At 32.8% G+C, this 22014-nt stretch overlaps 1 protein-coding gene across 2 annotated transcripts; it reads left to right on the top strand.

The window, feature by feature from the left end:
* Positions 1 to 3745: 3745 nt before the first annotated feature.
* LOC123653700 (CD63 antigen-like) lies at positions 3746 to 21550 on the top strand. 2 transcript variants are annotated; one of them, XM_045589692.1, is made up of 5 exons: positions 3746 to 3984; positions 18765 to 18953; positions 19454 to 19624; positions 20668 to 20919; positions 21235 to 21550. In XM_045589692.1, the coding sequence occupies exons 1-5, from the start codon at positions 3838 to 3840 to the stop codon at positions 21415 to 21417; spliced, it is 942 nt and encodes a 313-aa protein (XP_045445648.1). In that variant the 5' UTR covers positions 3746 to 3837; the 3' UTR covers positions 21418 to 21550. The 2 variants fall into 2 exon arrangements, with proteins under 2 accessions (XP_045445648.1, XP_045445649.1); XM_045589693.1 differs by having other exon boundaries at positions 3749 to 3912.
* The last annotated feature ends 464 nt before the right edge of the window (positions 21551 to 22014 follow it).

Genomic DNA, 22014 nt, shown 5'->3' with positions numbered 1-22014 from the left:
GAAAAGTACTTGTTAGATCTCAAATAAATTTAAATGGGACCAATTGGCACACACCACCTTTCGATTAAAAAAAAAAATTGCGAAATCGGTCCACACGGTCAAAAGTTCTGATGTAACATACATAAAAAAAAAAAAAAAAAAATTACAGTCGAATTGAGAACCTCCTCCTTTTTTGGAAGTCGGTTAAAAAATATATTTGTCGGCATTAGCGCTGTCTTACGCAATTAGAAAGGAATTATTAAACAACAGATGCAACGATCGCGCCACCTAGCACATCGTTCGATAGTCACCTACCCTCATTTATTATATTACTCGAATTGTTCTGACATGTATAAAACGAACGGTGTCACCTCGGCTAAGGCAGTCTTGGCTCTGGCTTGGCACGATACATTTGTTGTATCCTGCTAGTAGCTTAACCTAGACTCATTCGATAATTAATTTGTGCATACGAATTAATTGTTACATATTATGGCGGATAACTCGAGCAGTGAAGGTGAGCGTTGATGCGCATCTCAAAGGAGATCTCCTTAAACCTACACCTAGGTCGCAAGTCCTAGGCACTGCTGTGAGTTACTCCCTCCGCCACACGATAGACTCCACGTGTTCGGTGGACGTTACAATTTTGTTATAATCTTTTTAAGTACTACCTACATAATATTGTAAAGAGTGCGAGTATAACCTTCACCCGCGCCCTGCAAATATAGAAAAGGACCTTCCAATTAGTCGAAAGACTACATATTAATAGCATTATATATACCTCTTGAGGACAGTTAGTTATTGTTGCAATTCAAGAGGTTTGACTGTAATACATTAGTGAAAAATTGTAGCAATTATTTACTTGTCCTTGTATGCTAAAATAGATGACGAGTGATTTCAATTTTCTGTTAACATTTAAAAACTTGGTATGAATACGATGTACCCTGTACCTATGGAAATAAAATACTCGTACTATTCGAAAATTCCACGCTTACTGATCGGACACTTCTTGTTAAAAATTAAGATAAATAAAAATTATAAATTCATATGAAGTTTTTTATGATTTAGCTGCCACGAAAATATTAAGATACATTACTAGATGTTTTTGTGAATTCACATACTCATCATTTCATTCTCCAGATCGGAAATAGTTTTTACTGGAACCTAATGAAAACTCTTTCGGAATCAACCTTTACATTTGGCATACTGAATTACTTAAAGTGAATCCTGATGATTTTTCGTTGGTTGATGATATGACTGACGTACGTATCGACGACATACCCCATGTGCACTTTTTTGACATTACACTTGACATACAAATACAAATACGTATCGCTGAAAGACCAGACCATGGTTTGCCAGTTGCCTACCCTCCTTTCAACAATTAATTGTAATTCCACTGTCATCTAGCGGTTTATTTTTTTTAACTGTTTGAGAGCCTCACTAACCTTGTATTGACTATTATGATGTTTCTTTTTAACAACTAGATCGGCAAACAAGCGAACGGCTCTCCTGAAGGTAATGGTAAAGGAAATTTCCATAGCTTATTGCTTTTCCAGGCTTCTGCCTGCATCACTAGAAGCATCGCAAGCTTGTTACAGGAGCGCGTGCACACACCCCCGCAGCATCGCACCGCTCCATGCGAGACCACCGGATGGACGTCCCTGTCTCGCGAGCTCCTACTGTCACTGCCAGTTCCCGACACTGCTGTTGGTAGCGACGATAGTGATGGTCGTGACGATGGGACAGGACACTCTGGATTTATCTGCGATGTCCTCTCGAAATCCATCAGGAACAGGACTTTTTATTGGTAGTTTCTTCCATTAGGCCATAGCTTACTTTGGTAGGTATGGCCTTAGCGCACTGGGCCTAAATTCAGGATCCCGAGGGCGAAGTCCCTCGGTGATGACAGCCCGGACAGAGAGGCAATACAAAAAAGTCTGTACCCGGACTTTCTTAGGTCAGTCTGGAGATGCTCATGTCACGTCACGTCACGTAAGCTTGTTGCCGATCCTACCCCCTATCCGCTCCAGGTACTCTGGTTTACACCTTACTCACCACAGAAACAAAATACTGCTCTATAATAGAATTATTTAGTTGTGATTATTATTTAGTAGTGTATATATATGTATATGTATGTATATTATTTAGTAGTGTTCCCCAGTCAGGTCAGATATTATAACTTTATAAAATTTGTCCTCATTATAAATTTAAGCCAGAGTAAGGTTGCTGTTGACAGTCTTCAGCCCCGTCATGTGGATCTGTGCATTAGATATACCTTTTAATAAGTATATTACGTTATTATTTTTTGGTATTAGTAAGTACGTTTTTAGTTTGTTTTTTCATTAGCATTTACATTCGGAATCTAGCAGTAGTTTCATGGTAATTTGTAGAATGACGTTACATAAGTGCTTTTTAAGCCTAGTTGAATAAAATAAATATTTGATTTGAATAGAGGTGAGATAGCACAGTGGAAAAAGCGTTATTTTTATTATCTCAGTTGTATAAGGTCGTTTGGCTACGGTTGCTAGTTCAAATCCGGGCTATTATAAGATATATTTGTATATAAAATAAAAGAAATTTCCAAGTCTTTATTATTTTGTTGACGCTGAACAGCGTTAGTAAAGGCAGACGTAGTACGCTCAGACATCAAAGGTCAATATGTGTTGATAAATATTCGTCTTTCGATGGAATCGAACCTGCGACCGCTATTGCGTTAGTTTGTTGCCGTGACCACTGCACCTTCAAACCGAAAATAACTTAAATCGATTTATCGACGACAGACATCTCTTCAATCATCTCGATGTAGAAAGAATACAAACAAAATATAGCTGAAATAAGAACCTTCTTTTTTCTCTTGTCGGCTAAAAAATGCTTCTAGACTTTACCGAAGAGGTATATGTTAATGAACGATTAACAATTGCGGGTAATCTGATTATGTTTGAAGTCATAGAACTTACAATAAAAAAAAAAAAATAGAAATTTTAAACAAATAACATTGACGTAATTTTCAATATTTTGTTTCAATTATTTTGATAAGGTTATTCCGTTCTGACTGTTCAATAAAGAAGTGTTATGTTACATGGTTCCTTCATGTAGGCATGTATTTTTTTTTAAACAACCCGTGGTTTTTTATAAAGTAACATATACTTTTTCTTAATTATACCTAAATTATATTTCTTTTAATTTTAAATATAGTCTGTTATGAGTAACAATAATTACTTCGTTAAATAGGTATGCACTGCACTACCTGGTACATAAATTAAATATTTAAACAATGTTTTTAACTTTTACGATTACAACAACAATATACTAACGGACTTTTTCACTAGTTATGAATAAACGTGTATAAGTCGCAAATAAGTTGCGCTTAAAATTTTATAGCAGGAGGTATATTAATAGTCCATTAAGTTCTGTTTCACCTTCATCAATGAAATATAAGTTTTAGATATTTATTTGCGAATATATAGTACAGTAGAATTCGGTGTTGACCTTTCAGCTGGATATCGCCATCCGTCAAATAGCGTTATTCAAAAACAGGCCCTAGCATTAAAATATTGTTGTTATAATGTGGGTAGAAGTGACGTCACAAGTTCGATGCCACCACAATCGTTCCACAGAACAATCGAAACGTTAATGTGGCTGTGTTTTTAGTATATACCAAGCAACATAGCAGTACAAATACGCTAATTGGTCAAAGAAAATTGACTCTCAATACATTAGTAGTCATCGGTGCGAGCGCGCGATAACATATCTACACAGTTGATAGCGATCCTGAAAAGTGTCGCGTTAGTTTTCAGTATATTGTTACCTCTCACAAAGTTAAGGTGTTAAACGTTGTTCTTACGTTTTCCTGCTAAAATGGCACAGAACAATCTAGAAGTCGGCATGAAATGCATAAAGTATATGCTCTTGTGCGTTACAGCTATTTTTGTGGTGAGTACTCTAATATGTGGTATTGCGTATTATTTGTTCGTCTTATCAGTGTGTGATGTGGCATCGTTACAGGTAATATAAAATAAAATAATCTACATAGCAAATATAAAGACTATTAACGCAAAAACAGAGCATGTAGGTATCCAAGGTTTTCGTAGTTCTATTTTTATTTGAAGGTCTTCTTTCAAGGCATAGTTCGAACAGCTTATATTTTAATTGGTTTTGACATTATACAATTAGATTAGTGTGATTAACGAATTTAATAATATTTTATTTTCGATGATGATTAATAACAAAATGCCTACAAACAACTCCTATTATTAATAAAAGGACGTCAGCGATATAAAAATAATAATAAAAAATAGTACGATAAACACTAACTCAGTAGTTGTTTTTTTTTAACTACTATAACGTAACTTTTAGTAAGTATCAAATGGAAATAAAAATGCTTCTTTGCTGATGTAAGAAAAATGGTTAGGTTTATAAATAATTGAAAAGGTGAGACATGTTATCATGCATACAAAAGAGTGAATCTGTTTTATGGACAACATGATTTTATGGACAACATGACAACATCAAGCATGTGAAATAGTGAGAAACAATTATACTTTTTCAGTATTTATAAAAATAATCAAGCACACAAAGACCTGTTTGAATTATTCTTTCATGATAAGATATATTTGTGAAGATAATAAATAGTGAGTACTAATTTTTATTCAAATATAGTTATGAAAAAAAAATATAACTTTCAAACTTGGTCTTCTCCGACAAATTTTAATATCGTTATTGTAATCAATAGATGTAGTTTAACTAACGCAAAAAAGATATATGCCTGCAGTATTTGTCATGGTATTCTAATTTGTATAGAACTACAAAACTGTTTTATTACAGAGTCACTGACACTTATTCCAAGTGCCCAGAAGTAAATGTCCATAAGACCATCTTAGTTACATTAATAATATTAACGACTAGGAATATGCAATTAACGATAAAAAAATTTAATTAATTTTTTTGGAGCTTTTGTGATTACATATGTGTCAGTCCCATCATTCCCTGATTCTCACCATGTGTAAGAAAGAAAATCATTGATGATGTAATATCTCATACTGATTAATAGTTTTCCTGCATCAGACAATGGAACTGCTATCGGCGGCAAACTGTTTGATCAATGTTTAACTAACGATAAGTTAGATCGATCGATCGATTCAGCCTGTAACTACTCACTGCTGAGTATAGGCTTCTTTCTCCATATAGTAGTAGATGGATTAAAGCTTCACTACGCAGCTCCATTGCGGGTTGGTGGATAATATAATTATCCTTTCTATGAGTCACGATTGCTATCAAGGGTCTATGATATCAACCGAAACCGACCGATAAGTTAGATAAAAGGTAAATTTAAAACTAAAATGGAATAATTGCATGTAATAATAAATAAGTGACAATATGTTTACTGTGAAGATTTTTTTATAACATTAAATTACACATAATTATGAATTCTTTAAATTGCACATAAAAATAATTGTGTAACACTCAAAATTTTATTTCTAAATTGAACCTTATTATACTATTACGAATAAAATAATTTCAAAACTAATAAGTGTTATCAAGGTTTTTGTATGACATCATACGGGTAACATTTAATTTGTATGGTTTATTAACGCGGAGTTGTTACTTACTACGCAATTGATTTTTAAATTACGAAAAAAACCACTATTTTATTAATTTACTGTGATCATTAATAAGTACTATTTATATCACTTATAACAGCACGGTTTAATTATAATTTAGTTAGATAGACAATAATAATTGTATTGGCCATACAGATGTTTGTCGTTGTCTGGGTGTTTGTGCTGTCCTTGTGGGTCTTCCCACCGTGCTTCGGAGAGCACGTTAAGCCGTCAGTCCCGTTTGTTATTATGTACATCTGATAGCGATCTGTTAGGATGGCTCTCCGTTAGTCCTTTTTAAAAAACACTTTAATTACTGCTGCTAAATTTATTTTATTTTATTGACAACAACTGTTCTTAAGCTAAGTCGGACTCGAACTGTCTTGAATACAATGGTCTTTTAAAATAAAATAATGAAATTGGAAGCGACGGGGTTTATCGCTGAATCAACAGTTTTGTGTAAAATTTCCAGTCTTAACATACTGCATATGTTGCATTTTATTCATATTATATTTGTTTATAACATCTCCCCCCTTTAGACTGAGCTTTATTTTTTCTTAAATAAAGTGAAGGATTAAAATAATAAAAATTTAAAATTGATTGATTATAAAATCTTAAAAAATTTGAAAAAATAAAACTCAATTAACAATAAAATTAATAATATCGACTTAATTAATAATATTTAATTATATCAAATACATTTTTTTAAAATTATGACATTAGTTTCATAAAATTCATAACATTAATTATATTAAAAGTTAAGACCACAAATAAAAAATATAAAATAAGAGAAAAACAAAATGATTAAATAATAGAATTACATTAAAACATTTTTTATAACAAAAAGGATATATTGATTAGAAATTGCTGAGATTTCTATTTGATTTATTAATATTTCTGAAAATTGTGTTATGTTTAGTAATTTCTATATTTGGGAGACTCTTTGTAGATTTCTTATCATATTCCGAGTCGTCTGAAATTTCAGTAAGTTCTATAGATGTGTTAACATTGTTATTTCTTTTATTTTTCTTTACATTATAGCACTGATTATAAATTTGAATACAACACGATGTGTTTGAAACACTATAACATTTCTTATAAATTTTATAAATTATATAAACACAAATTATTGATATTATTATATAGGTCAGTCCTGAATAATAGTTACCATATTTTACAATGTGGGACTGATTTTCGCTGTTTCGAATTTCATTTTCTAAATCATCTAATTTGTGTGAAGCTAACTTTAAAGATTCTAGATCAATATTAGATAAGCTAATTGGGTTTATAGAGTGAGAGCTTTCGTTAAGAAAATTATATTTGCAACAATCATCTATAGTTAAATCAAAATTTAAAGTTATTTGACTCGGTACAATGGTCTTGTACTTATTTGAAGGATAAAATTGCAATGTCTGAAAATATGCTACACAATTATTTTTTAAAGATAAAATTCCTGTTCCTAGTAAAATATAATCCGTAATATTATTATTACATTTCATTGTTAGTTTATTAGGTTTAGATTGTACATAAATGTATCTATTACCATTCAATTTTTGCCAAACATTTATATCGCCATAAATAACCTTAGAATCACAAATTTCAGGAAGTGACAATGTTACTTCTGTTAATAACTTAGTTTCACATGAAGGATTATTAATTGTTGACAAAATCGAAGACAAAGGACATATAATATAATCATTATTAACCTGTTTACATTCACTTATACTATCTAACAAAACGTAATTTAATCGATCATCCGTTACAGCCACATATAACTTGGAAGGATGAATTAAAACATAAGTTGAATAATCCTTAATATCGCGTGGAGTAGGTAACGGTAAATTCTTATACAGGTTAAACTTTATAGGATTTATTAACGGTACTTGTATGATAAATATTAGTTTGTTATTATAGTAATATACAATTAGTTTAGATAAGTCGATTATAGTATGAATGTTTTCCAACGTCAGTGAAACCGGGAACTCGGAAGTTCTTTTTAATTGAAAGTTTTTTGATAACTCATTATATAATTTCATAGGAGTTATAACGTATGGGTGTAAAATATTTGCCTTAGCGAATAAAATTGAATTTAAAATTGTATCTAAAATATTAGAAATAGACAATAATGATCCTTCAATAACATTAAACAAAGAGTTAAACTTTTCTAAATTAATTAAATTATTATTAGTCTTAGAATTAGCTAAAAATATATAATTAAGTTTTTCAATTTGATTATTAAGTTTAATTTCGTTATTATTCAATTTTTGTATAGACACATTAAAATTATTAATCGTAGAGCGAACAACGTGAATATTATCTTTCATTAAAGTATAAATATGATGTTCATTCTGTTGACATGTATTAATTGCTTCATCATATTTTCTAGCATCGTCAGCATCTAGTGTGCCAAAGAAAAATTTTAAAATTTCGCCTCCAAATTCAAGGGCGCGTTTTTGACGTTTATTCGAAACAAGATGCGATAGAGATTCAATCTTAAGATTATTAGAATTAACAAGTATTTCTAAAGGGTTAATAATATCTTTACAATCTACGTTAAAAATAACTAGGTTTCGAGCTTTATCGCAAAAGTTAGATATGCTTTGGATAGACTTTTCTATCTTATCCATATAAGGTTGAATAGGTACTATGTCTACATGCGTGATAATATTCCAATAGTCATTTTGAAAATAAGCGATAGCTGTCGGATCAAAATAGATTCCTGGACTATGTTGTATTACTTCTATAGTTTCGGAAATGCTCGGACACGCGAGGCATCTGGAACAGATATTATGCTGGTTTTATTTCATTAACGTGATATTTTACATGTTTTCTATTAATACACAGAGTTATATTATGTTTTCCATTCGTTTTAATTATTTTGTAAGGGCCTTTCCACACAGGGGATAAAGCTTTACGGAGCCTATGATGATGCTTTACGTAAACTAAGTCACCAGTCTTATAGGTTTTTTGTCGTGCTGTAGAATCGTAATATTTTTTCGAAGATTCTTTACTTTTTTGCATATTTTCAATAGCTTTTTCGCGAGAGTATTTCATTCTATACTGTAGAGCACGTATATATTCCTGATAAGTGGTATTATTATTCGACTCGTAAACACTACTAGGAATTGAAGGCTTATAACCGTATAAAAGCTCAAACGGCGTAAATTCAGTAGTACAATGCGGAGTTGTATTATATGACAGGATCGCTGTAGCAAGGTAACAATGCCAGTCGTCCTGGTTTTCGTTAACAAATGACCTTAAATATTCCTTAAGGGTAGCATGACTACGCTCTAGCGCGCCATTCGTTTGAGGGTGATAAGGAGTGGAAAATAAATTTTTAATTTTTAATATTTCAGTTAATTGTCTAAATAGTTCAGACGTAAATGTTGTACCTTGATCGGTTAATATAAATTTAGGAAAACCAAATAATGAAAAGAAATGAATGAGACTGCGTGCAACTTCATCAGTTGTGCATGTTATCATAGGGTAAGCACATGAAAATTTAGTTAAATCGTCTTGAAGTGTTAAAATATATTTGAATTTTTGAAGACCAGCTTCGGGTAAAGTACCAACAATGTCAAGGGCTAATCTTTCAAATGGTTTTGTACTTGTTGAGGTTATAACCATAGGTGCTTTATTAGAAGCTCGTAAGGGTTTATTAATTTGGCACATCCTGCAATTTTTAACGAATTGTTCAATATCTGAACGCATACTTTTCCAATAATACGAAGCTTTAATTCTACTCATCATGCGTTTAACACCTGGGTGACCAGCTATAGTCGACCCGTGATTCTCTTTGAGAATATTAGGAATTTCAGCAGGAGTCGGATAAAGAATTTGATTTTTATAAATAATGATTTTAATATTAGTGCCATGGAAAATATATGATAACATATTATAAATCTTAATGTAATTTAATTTAGTAAATGGTTCAGAAAAATCGGGCAAAGCTAATTCTTTGTCATAATCACTTTTAGAAATAATTTCGTCTCGTAATTTTACTAATAAGTTGTAAATAGTTTTATAACTTGTTTCGTCAAAATGATGTACTTTAGTAAATAAAAAGTAAAGTGTCTTATTATTTTTACAATTCAACGTCTGTACAGTGTCAGGTTCGCGTTCACCTGCACGATATTCTTCGACATTATCAATCATCGATAATAACTGCTCACAGTGAGGCATTGAGTAATCTAAATCTAGAGATACTGGACAAGCAATAGACTTTTGCTTAGCTGTATGTAAACTTTGATTAAGTTCTTCAATTTTTGTATCACAATTTGAGATAGTTTTTGTAAATTGCTTTTTAAAATATTCTTCATAAGTAGTTGAATTTAATTGAGAGCTTCGAGTGGTTACAGCATTTACTGGATAACGAGATAATGCGTCTGCATTGCTATTTACTCTGCCGGGTTTATAAATAATTTCATATTCATATTCCTCTAATTTTAATCGCCATCTTAATAAACGTCCGCCTGGATCTTTCGCGTTAAATAGCCATGTCAAAGGTCGATGATCAGTAACGATTTTAAATTTATAACCATAGAGATATGGTCGGAATGTGTTAACGGCGAAAAGAATAGCGAGAAGCTCCTTCTCAGTCGTTGAGTAGTTACCTTCTTGTTTATTTAAAGTTCGAGAGGCATATGCAATGGGCTTATCCTTGCCAATATCGCCTTGAGAAAGAACTGCGCCAACGGCATAATTTGAAGAATCCGTCGTAACTACAAATGGCTGAGTAAAATCTGGGTACTGTAATAAGGGAGCTGAGATGAGTTTTTGCTTAAGTGTATTGAAAGCATGCTCTTGTTCATGAGACCAATGAAAATTAACATCTTTTTTTAATAGAGATGTGAGAGGCTTTGTTATGTGGGAGAAATTTTCAATGAAACGGCGATAATAACCAGTTAATCCAAGAAAAGATTTTATATCTTTGGGGGTTTTCGGTGTTGGAAATTGAGAAATAGCCTTTACCTTGTCGGGATTAGGCGAAACACCGTTATCTGTAATAACATGCCCTAGGTAAGCAACTTCTCGTCGCAGAAACTCGCATTTGTCGGGCTGTAATTTTAAATTGGCTTCTCTAAATTTGGTGAATACAGACTCAAGCTTCTGTATATGAGATTCAAGGTCATGGGAATATACAATACAATCATCGAGGTAAATATAACAGTGAAGACCTTGTAATCCTGAGAGGACAAGATTCATCATCCTCTGAAAGGTAGAAGGGGCATTTTTTAGACCAAATGGCATTCTTGTAAATTCAAATTGACCTGAAATGCTATTAGTAGTAACACTGAATGCTGTCTTTTCAGTGTCTTTTGAATCTAATAATAATTGATGAAAACCTGAGGCTAAATCGAGCGTGCTAAAATATTTTGAGTGACCTAATTGGTCTAAGATGTCATTAATGAGAGGAAGAGGGTAAATTTCTGAAACAGTGACATCATTCAAACGCCGATAGTCAATGACGATTCGCCACTTTTGTTTACCTGAGGCATCTAGCTTCTTTGGAACTACCCATACAGGTGCATTCCAAGGGGAAGTTGAAGGGCGAATAATATTTTGGTCAAGCATTTTCTTTATTTGTTTTTCGACTTCATCCTTATGTACTTCAGGGAAACGATACGATTTTACGTGAATAGGGGCTGCATCCCCAGTATTAATTGAATGCTTAATTACGTCGGTATAAGTTAAAAATTCACCATCAAGATAAAATATGTCGGTATATTTAGAAAGACAATTTATTAAAGCTTTTTTTTCTTGCGGATTTAAATGAGAACATCTTATCTGTTCAAGAACTTTAAGAGATCGATTACTGTCTAAGCAATCTAATTTATGTATGAACTCTTGTTGAATATTATTTAATTTTGATAGAGGGAGTTCAAGTGGAGTTAATTGAACTTGAAAATTGTCAATTTTTACTTCAGATTCGGTAGTGTTGAGAACAGAAACGTTAACTCTGTTGTTAGACTTTAATTTCACTATACAGTTTGCTAAAAACACACCTTCACTAATTTTATGATCTAATACTAAAGCTTCTTTCATGGTGATCTCTGATAAATTTGAAACCGGACACTCAATGACTGTTTCTGACCGCGGGGGTATGACATATGATGGTTTACTACAACAAATAGGTAATTCATATCCTTCTAAATTAAGAGTGTTGGTAGAGTATTGAATATCTATTTTAAAATGTTCGATAAAATCACTACCAATAATACCGTCGTAATTTAAATTAATTGTATCGTCAATCGCGTGAAACACAAAGTCGAACATTATTTTTCTTTTCGACGAAACGCGATACTCAAAACTAAGTTTAATAGACCCAAGAGATTCGCAATAAGAATCGTTATCACTTAAACCTTTGAGTTTTATAATTTCAGAGCCAAGCACTGGTTTATTGTGTAAACTGGAATGTTTAACAATTGAAATTGTAGAACCAGTGTCAATTAAAAAACATAAAGGCTTATCATTAAAATTAGTTTTTAAATAAACGTGAGGTAAAGAAACTTTGTTATTAATATAATTAATAGAATGTGTTTTCTCACGTGAACAATCCCTATAAGAAAAACTCGATTTTTCGCGAGGTGAGGGACTATCATTAAACTTCAAATTTGGTTTCGACTTTTTAATATAAGACTTAGGAGTCTGCTTATTCGCGCTAACCTGTGTTGAAAATAATTTAGGAACACAGTTTGAATGATTCTCAAGATCCTTATTTGCGCTAACCTGTGTTGAAAATAATTTAGGAACACAGTTTGAAGGAGTCTTATTATCCTTATTTGCGCTAACCTGTGTTGAAAATAATTTAGGAACACAGTTTGAAGGATTCTTAATATTTTTATTTGCGCTAACCTGTGTTGAAGAGAATTTAGGAACACAGGATTTAGTAATATTAGTTTTTTTCGTGTCATTTAAATTATTAAAATGAGGTTTCGACAGACACGGAACCGAAACCCTATTTAGTTTAAACTATCATCGACATGATGCACATTAGAGCGATTATTGCTCGACTCGTTATTCGTATACGGTGCAGATGCACTTGATAGTGTAGTATTACGTGGATCGGTCCGAGAGCTATTATTATTTTTTGCTTTGAGCTTGCGACATTCGCCTATTAAATGACCGCGTTTTTTACAGTAAGCACAAAACTTATTTGTATTAAAATTCGAATTTGATTTATCGTGATTACTATTAAAATTATTTTGTGCTTTATTTGATGAGTTGACGTGATGAAGATTTGGAGATGAGTGTTTATTTTTATTTTTATAACACTCTGAAGCGACATGACCGCTCCTTTTACAAATTATACATTGTTTATTATCGGAACGAGTTGAAAGTTTAGATAAATTATATAATTTTTCTTCTTCGATAGCATGAGTAATGGCTTCTGAAAGAGTTTTAGGGTTTCTACACCGTACTATATGAGAAAATTTTGAGTTTAACCCTAATAAGAATGTATTCAAAGCTAAATCTTCCATTGCGGCTATTCGGCCTAAAAGTTCTTTATCATTTTCGCAGCTGTAATGGATGTCGGATTGTAATCTTGTTAAACATGATTCAATACGTATAGAAAATTGCATTACATCTTCGGAAGGCTGTTGTTTGCATTGTTGTAAGTCCACTAATAAATGTGTGGAATGTTTTTTCTCTCCAAAAGTGGTTTTCAAAAATTGTTTGATTTCTACCCAACTACTAAACTTTTTTAAACAACATGCTAATTGCGCTTTGCCTTCTAATTGTGAGACAATATATTTACAAAGTACATTTTGTTGTTCTGTAGTTGCCAAGGAAATCGCATTTTCGCAGTTAGTTAAAAACGCAGGCAACAATTCGCGATCCCCGTTATAAGGCTTAATAAATTTTGTAAGGACAGACAGGGTAACTTTGTCAGTCATTTTAACTTTTTGTTTTGGTGCCGAACTATAAACAGAGGAACTACTGGAAGAATATGCGATTTCTTCGGATTGCTCTTTCTTTAGAGACATTAATTAGTTTACTTTTATTTAATAAATCGTATTAACGAACTACGTAGAATACAGAAACCAAACAGAAAATATGCACAATAAATTGAAAACAAAATTTATAAACAGTAATAATAATCTTAATCTAAAATGAGTTCGAGTAAAAATAAAGTTTGTTAAAAATATGTTTTTAGAAAAATTAATAAATTCACTTCACTAGAATTGGCTTTAAAAAAAACTTTAACTGAATGAGAAACTCACATTACACACAGCGATACGGTGGCAGCACTCGGGAACATTCCGGGAAAGTTGCGTCACACGTAGTGCAGTGAGAAACGGCAGGCAGCTGGCGACTCAGGGAGTCGTATAACAGAATGCTTGTCGTCAAGTGGAGTTCTTCTAGATCGGGGTGCACGTGGCTTGTGATGAACAGTTGAAACTATCAGCGAGACCTTGATGAAAGGTCCGTTGATTGGTTTTGTGATGCGGGCTCACACTTGAAAAGTGGAGGCTTACCGTCGACCACAGGGCAGCAGGAGGTGTTCGGGGGTGATGCGGGCTCACGCTTAATAGCGGAGGCTTACCGTCGGTCACGAGCACGAGCAGCGCGGGCTTAGGCTTATGAGATGCCCAAGGCTTATCGTCGACCACTGCACTAGGACTTCTTGACAACGGAGCCAACAAATATAATGGCGCAGACGAGTGGAACGAATTCGCGACGCCTACACCTATTAATCCCAGTACTTCGGTATTTTCCTGGGATACCACTTCTGACACCAAATTTGTTAGGATGGCTCTCCGTTAGTCCTTTTTAAAAAACACTTTAATTACTGCTGCTAAATTTATTTTATTTTATTGACAACAACTGTTCTTAAGCTAAGTCGGACTCGAACTGTCTTGAATACAATGGTCTTTTAAAATAAAATAATGAAATTGGAAGCGACGGGGTTTATCGCTGAATCAACAGTTTTGTGTAAAATTTCCAGTCTTAACATACTGCATATGTTGCATTTTATTCATATTATATTTGTTTATAACAGATCGTTACTCATAGTAGGGAATATATCCGCCAACCCGCATTGGAGCAGCGTGGTAGATTAAGCTCTGATTCTTCTCATACATGGAGAAAGAGGCCTATGCCCAGCAGTGGAATATTACAGGCTGAAGCGTAGAGACAATACGTAGAAATAATAAAATGTAGCATTCAAGTTAGTATTGACGACTTAAAAAAAAACACAAAAACTTAATTAATATCGCTCGTGCAATTAGGTTAATTGCACGAGCACAAGTATAAGAAAGTATATTTTTATTTTCAAATGCGTAATTTGTATTTTTTTAACTATTTTGTTTGTGAACTATTGTCTTAAAAACGCTGTTCTAAGATTCAGGATTAGGTCTGTAACACAACATCTCAACGGATACCGGTAAAATTGCAATGGAGTTCTTGAGTTTACGAGTATTTTTAATATGGACAATACGAACATTTCCTATGATAACCAATTACGATGTTTCCATAGACATACAGAGTCTGAAAACGTATTAAGAACTCGGTGTATCAGCATAAATCCGTACCAATAAAGATTAAGATATTCTTGTTTGTTTAAATCTGGAAAGAACAGATAATATATGAAATTTAAGAGCGATGTTAGAAACTAAGATATTTTAATAAATTAAAAGTAAAAACTTTTTTAAAAACAAGCTTTTATTTAAATATGCTAATAAATAAAATAAGCTTTCACTATCAACATCAATACACGGTTTAGGTATATTATGACATAAATGCTTGTTGCGAGATTAAAGTATACTTACGAAAAATTTGAAAAATTAAAATCAATCAAGTAAAGTGACCTAATTTACTTGATTATCTACACAGATAAATCTATAATTATATTATGTCTCTTTGATTATTCTTCTTGTTTTATAACTATTACGTAAATTGACATCTTGAAATGGTACATTTATAGACTACTCATTAAACGAAATTTGACGTCAATTTAATGCAGAATTTTTATTGTTGTAAATTAATGCTACTGAAATTTCGATTTTTATGAGAATACAATTTTTTATCGATTTATACTTTCCCATATATTTATTTGGTCCCGCATTATTCGGTTCCATAATATAAAAGAAGAAACAAGACGAAAGCGAGGCAAAAAATGGGCAAAGACGAGCAGTCAGAAATCCTGACTTAAAAAATTTAATTTCATTCAACAGAAAAAACATTTGTTTTCGAATAAATTTTCTCGAAGCAAATGATAACGAGTTCTGGAGAATAATTTAAGACACTATCGCTAACAATGTCTAAATACGTGTTAATTGCCTTCTTCAATAGCCATTATTGTTATGACGTCTGAAATGTCTGCCATAGCGTTAGTTTTATTTAATATTTTTGTTGCAAACCTTGAGAGAAATGGAAAATATTTCAGGTCATGCTTATCATGAGTATGCCAATATAAATGTCAGGATCCTATAAGTCTAAGTTTACTTAGTCACTCTTAAATTCATTCATTCATTGGCCTTGGTCCGTCTACTGCAGACGATTTAGACAGTGTCAGACAGACACTGTCTAAATCTGCCTAGGACACTCTTCAGGAAAACGCAGAGTTGACTAAGCTCTGCGCCACCCTCTCGACCTCACTAGCTAGAACCACAGGAACGACGAGTCGATACGTGTGGGGCCAGTTCGGCTGCAGGAGTCTTTCACATTTTAGAGCTATGCCACGAATGCTTGATGGAGACCCCATTCCGGGTTTCAAATGAAGTTTTCTTTCTTCAGGACCCTGATGATTTTGAGCCAGGTTTATCCCTCGGTCGCCTTTTACGACCCCCACGGGAAGAAAGGGGGTGGTGCTATTCTACTCGACCGACACCACACGGCAGCACTCTTAAATAAAGCTTATAAAATCATTGTTTGAACGTGCCGATCTGAAAACTACTGATCGGATATGAAAAACATTTTGTGCATGTTTATTAAGGAGGTATAAGGCTACAAAATAATTACGCCATGAATTAGTCAAGCAGTGGTCATGCATGTAAAATAACTAAGCAATGATGTAGTTATAATAATTCTAACATGATAATTTGACAATATTTTTGTGTTAGCGTTCGATAACATTGTGTTATCGTTAAATCGATATTATCAGTTCGAAATGTCTTTAAGTACTATGTGACTACAACTGTGGAACGAATTTCTTGTTAGTCACGATGACAAAGACTTTAAAATAAGTTGTTTTTTGTAACATAATAACTTCAATGTAGTTTTCATTCCACACCGCAGTATCGTGTAAACAATGCATATGATATGTTAGCAGTCAAGGAAAATCAATAACTATGTACTAAGTCTCACACTACCGTCGTCCTTGTGAGGCCGACAAGGTCGAGTTTAATTCTCGAAAAATACCTTTTTATTTCGTTTATGGAGTAAAAATCTATAGATGTATTTGTACATAGAACGTGAAGTATATAGTCCACATATTTTAAATGTCATGTTAGTAATGTATCTCATATAAAAATTTTCGCTATGTCTATGAGGTATTCATTATTTCATTCTTATTCATTGTGAGATATGGGCACTCAGTGATGAGAAGATAATTTAAAAAAAATCACAATATATTCATCGAATACTGCATCGAAAATTGATTACAATTTACAATGTTGTGATCATAAATAATAATTTAAACAAAAAGAGAGTACCTAAACGAAATTACATGAGTAATTTACTTGGATATTTTTTTCACCCTCAGTTTTCTACTGCGTCAGCAGTAGTAATGTGTGTACCATTAAATTTTGACGGAGTTTAATTTTAGAATTCCGAAACATATTGTGTCTTTGACATTAAGCAGGAGTAAAAATGAAGGAAATAAAGTTATTAGAATATTTTCTAACGCCAGCGCTATCGTTTCTATTAGGTAAAATAAAAGTTCCACTACAAGAATTTAAAATGAAAAAATATTTAATTTGACATGAATTTTATCGGTTAGTCCATCAGGACTTAAAAATACTCTAAATAGTTGATTGATTGAGTATGACCTTAAGTACTCCAATTGTATAGGCAGTATGAAAATTGTAAACGCCAGTCAGTCTTGTCAGTGAAGTCAGTAAAGACTAGGATCGTTTTACTTTTATTATAGTTAATATTTTAATTTTATTTAAAAAAAAGTGTAAAATTCCACCTCACCACTACTTTCTACTCTTACTCTTACTACTACTTTCGTCAAATTATTTTGAACAAGAGATAGAATTTCTGTGAAGAACATTTCCAATTGCGAATAATTTATATTCAGGTCAATTTTATCAAACTTGTTTTCAATTTTTATCGAATTTTCAATGACATCATTTACTTTGTGTAATATTTTAATTGTAATTATAATAAAATAAAGAAATAAACGCCTTACACTCAACGGCCCTAGACTAGGATTTACTCCTGTCTCGTGGGTCCGGAACACAATCTACAAGCACAAATAAATGCCCAGATTACAGCAAACATCTGTATGGCCAATACAATCTAACTGAGGTAGGGCACAGCAGGAATTTCCTGCTCAAAATATGGAGCAGCCCGACTGGGGTAGTACCTCGACCTTACAGAAGATCACAGCAAAATAATACTGTTTTCAAGCAGTATTGTGTTCCTGTTGGTGAGTAAGGTGACCAGAGCTCCTGGGGGGATTGGGGATTGGGTCGGCAACGTGCTTGCGATGCTTCTGGTGTTGCAGGCGTCTATAAGCTACGGTAATCGCTTACCATCAGGTAAGCCGTACGCTTGTTTGCCGACCTAGTGACATAAAAAAAAATGTATGCCATGTGTGGGAATCGAACCCGCAACGGCCAAAGTACCAGTTATACACACTGTTGTGAGTTGTGACTGCCAAAACTTGTTATGGATAATTGGATAACTAGGCTACTTAGTACGAGATATGAGTAGATTTGTTTGCTAAACGCCGACGTTATCCTCAGAGTAGTTTAAATGATGAACTGCAACTCTTCCAATGTAAATTTTAGAAATATATAGCATGAAATTTTTAGAAAGTGAGACCTTGTAAGCAAAGTAGCACTCTGTAATAAACTAAAAGCATATTTTACATAAAATTCAGCAGAAGAACTGCTTACTCAGATAATACAATTTCTAGAAATTACTATAAACAACTTTATACGAGATGGTCAAATTGAAATTATTTTTTTATAATTCACGAGTTTATAATTCAACTGTTTTATATTTTCGTAGCTCACCTCAGCTCTGATCATCTCAGTGGGTACCACGATCTACGCTATCTACTACGATGTGTCGTTCTTCCTGGACACACATCAGTTCTCACCGGTGATCTTCATCATCGTCATTGGTGTTATCATGCTCTTCGTTTCTCTGTTCGGCTGCATTGGTGCCCTAAAGGAGAGTACCTGCTTGGTCAACATTGTAAGTTGAGTAACGTATAAGCTACGGAATTATCCATGACATTAAACACAGGCTTTATTAATTTTTCTAATACTTATTTATATAATTTCTTTTTTAGTTTTGAAGCTTCATATTATTAGCTGTTGTTTGTCTCATTTCGATTTACGTTTTTTAAAGATTGAGGATAAGAAAAGCTTTAGAGACATAATTATAAAACTCTTAACTTTTGTATCGTATATTTTACAAATTAAGTAAATAATAATAAATTTTGCTCTTAAAAAATCTTCTTTTATTTCAAAGGCTTTTTTAACGTTTGTATTTAAAATTCGAACGTACGTCTCAAACGTTAGATAGTAACTTGTATAAATTACAAATAAAAGTATCAACTTGTATTATATTTTTTCAAATATTTAACTCCCGCACCAGAACAGAATCAGATCTCTTTCTTTCTCTCTCTCTTCTATGAAACCTATCATCATTTTTTGCGAATGTTACTGATATTTTTCCTTATCAATTTTCAGTTCGCAGTGATCCTCAGTTTGGTGCTCGTGCTAGAAGTTTCTGCCGCCATCGCAGCGTACACGCTTCGTGCGCAGGTTGCAGACATGTTGGAGGAAAATTTGAAGGACGCAATCCATTGGTACTATAATAGTTATGAAGTAACCGATGCCTTTGACTTCATTCAAAGCAGGGTATGTAGAAACAAAGTTTTTTTTATGTTTTTGTTTTTTATGAGTGATATTTTTAACTCATGCGTGTAATAAAGAATGACACTGTTGCCAATTATGAGATGACTAGTGAAAATATTAAACATCAATAGTTGTTATAATCCAAAGTAATGGTCAGTAATAATTAATTTAATAAAAAAAGTTATTTAATTATTTTATTGACGATGACTGTAAAAGAAAAATACGTCAAGAGGGTAGTTTACTGCAATTCAGAGCATAAACAATTTTATATTTAAAAATATGTACATATATCTATATACATATAATAAAATGGTAGGGAAGTCAAAACTGTACATTAAATATTTTTTTAAAAAAATACTTGGGGTGTGATTTACAATCGATGCCGAAGCTAAAAATATAGTTTTTAGAACTTTTGTCTGTTTGTCTGTTTTTCTGTTTGTCTGTATGTATGTCCGGGATAAACTCAAAAAGTACTGCATGGATTTATTTCAAATTTGGCACGAATATTATTAAAAAGTCGGGTCAAAATATAGGCTACATATTATTATATCGCTATTACCTACGGGGAACGAGCATAGAACCTTTATTTCTTCAACGCATTCTGTAACAACGTGTAATCTAACGACGCATATTTGAATGTTTTTGTTATTATGTTAATAACTATGCTATAAGCTAGCTTTACACTATAAATAAAGACGTTCTGTAGTATATTTAGTACTAGCATTGCACCCGTGCGAAGCCGGGGTGGGTCGCTAGTATAGTTATATAGGTACCTATCACCTATTAAGTATAAGTTCAGAGCAAGGGCACATTGCTGCATATCTTATGGGTGTTAAAAGTTTATAATAAAAATATCATGCACAAATAACAATAAACTCATATATTATGTATTTATATACATGCTCTGTTTGAAAATGATTAGGTAGATTATTATTATGTCAAATATTTTAATTATTTACTACGCAGTTGCCTTAGTAGGTAAGTACTAATTAAATTATTGCAAAATTTAAAGAATCCATTTAGATGAAAAATTGCATAACTTGCAGTTGAACTGTTGCGGAGTAGACTCCTACCTCGACTGGGGTGAGGTGAATGCTAACAAACCCAGTATCTCCGTTGCCAATATCACAGTCCCCTACTCATGCTGCGCTCAAACACACTATGAAGTCATTGGGGAAGTAGAAATCGACGAGTGCGTGAAGCTATACGCTAACGGCTGTCTCCCCAGGATAACTTACTTAATCTATCAAAGCGCGGGATTGCTTGGTGCTGGAGCTATGACGATTGCATTCATTCAGGTTTGTAAACTTTTGTACTAAAACTTTTGTAATAAAATAAGTTTTAGACACTACCGAACATTGAAGTATCTACTATGATACTCCACAAGGCAAAGCCGCAAGGGAGCTGAAGCCAAAGAAGAAGTTTTGACTCTGTTTTTTTTTCTAATATTTCAACTCAAGCAGTCTTGATCTCAATAAGACATTTGTATATATTTTAAATTGTGCTTATTTTTTTTGGAAATAAATGATTTAACTTTGGGTATATATAATATAAAGATTGTGGGTATACAACTAAATTAAACAAATTTAAAGTTCTTCTTTTATTTATTTTAGGTTATCGGCATCGTATTCTCCTTCTCGCTGGCCAGGTCCATTCGTAAAGCGAAGTCTGAGCGCGAGCGCAGACGGTGGGAGATTCAGGAGCGCATGGTCAATGCCTATACTTCCCTTAACCCTGACAAGGAAAAAAGTACGCCAATTGTCTATGTCCCTTTCCACGGACAGACGACCGCTTGAGTTTAAAAAGAAATAAAATTTAAAAGGCTATGTTAAAAAAGTGGAAAATTTGTCCGAAAGAATAATTTTATAACGTCACAATTTTTGTTGGTCCGAAAAATAGAAATTATAGAAATAAAAGTTAACGTATAAACGTATTTTATTTAACTACTAATTTAAGTTAATTTTTACTATGATGGGTCATTTTTTTTTTAATTTGTCGTAACTATATATCATTAGACATTACTTATTATTACAGTACTGTGTTACGTGTGATATTTAAGTGGCCTTATGAGTCTCGTGCTGTCTCTCTTAAAACATTGATACCTAGAGATAGCATGCGATTTTAAGCTTTTAAATTTTAAAATCCTGTTAGACGGCGATGCGGTCGTATACAAATTATTTTACATTCCATTCCATTTTGATTGAATTGATCGAAATAGCAGTCCAAAGTTTTATTTAATATTTTTGTTGCAAACGAGGCCTATATATTAAACATAATATATTATAGTTAACATTATATTTTAATCGCAATAGTTAAGGACAATAATTATACGATTAAAATATTTAGGTACCTACTATATGTAGACACAAAATAATAATATCGTGCCTTAGTTA

The sequence above is a fragment of the Melitaea cinxia genome, chromosome 5 (genome assembly GCF_905220565.1).
Source record: "Melitaea cinxia chromosome 5, ilMelCinx1.1, whole genome shotgun sequence".
NCBI classification, from domain to species: domain Eukaryota; kingdom Metazoa; phylum Arthropoda; class Insecta; order Lepidoptera; family Nymphalidae; genus Melitaea; species Melitaea cinxia.
The sequence above is the reverse complement of the archived record's forward strand: the minus strand, read 5'-3'. Positions and strand labels throughout refer to the sequence as shown.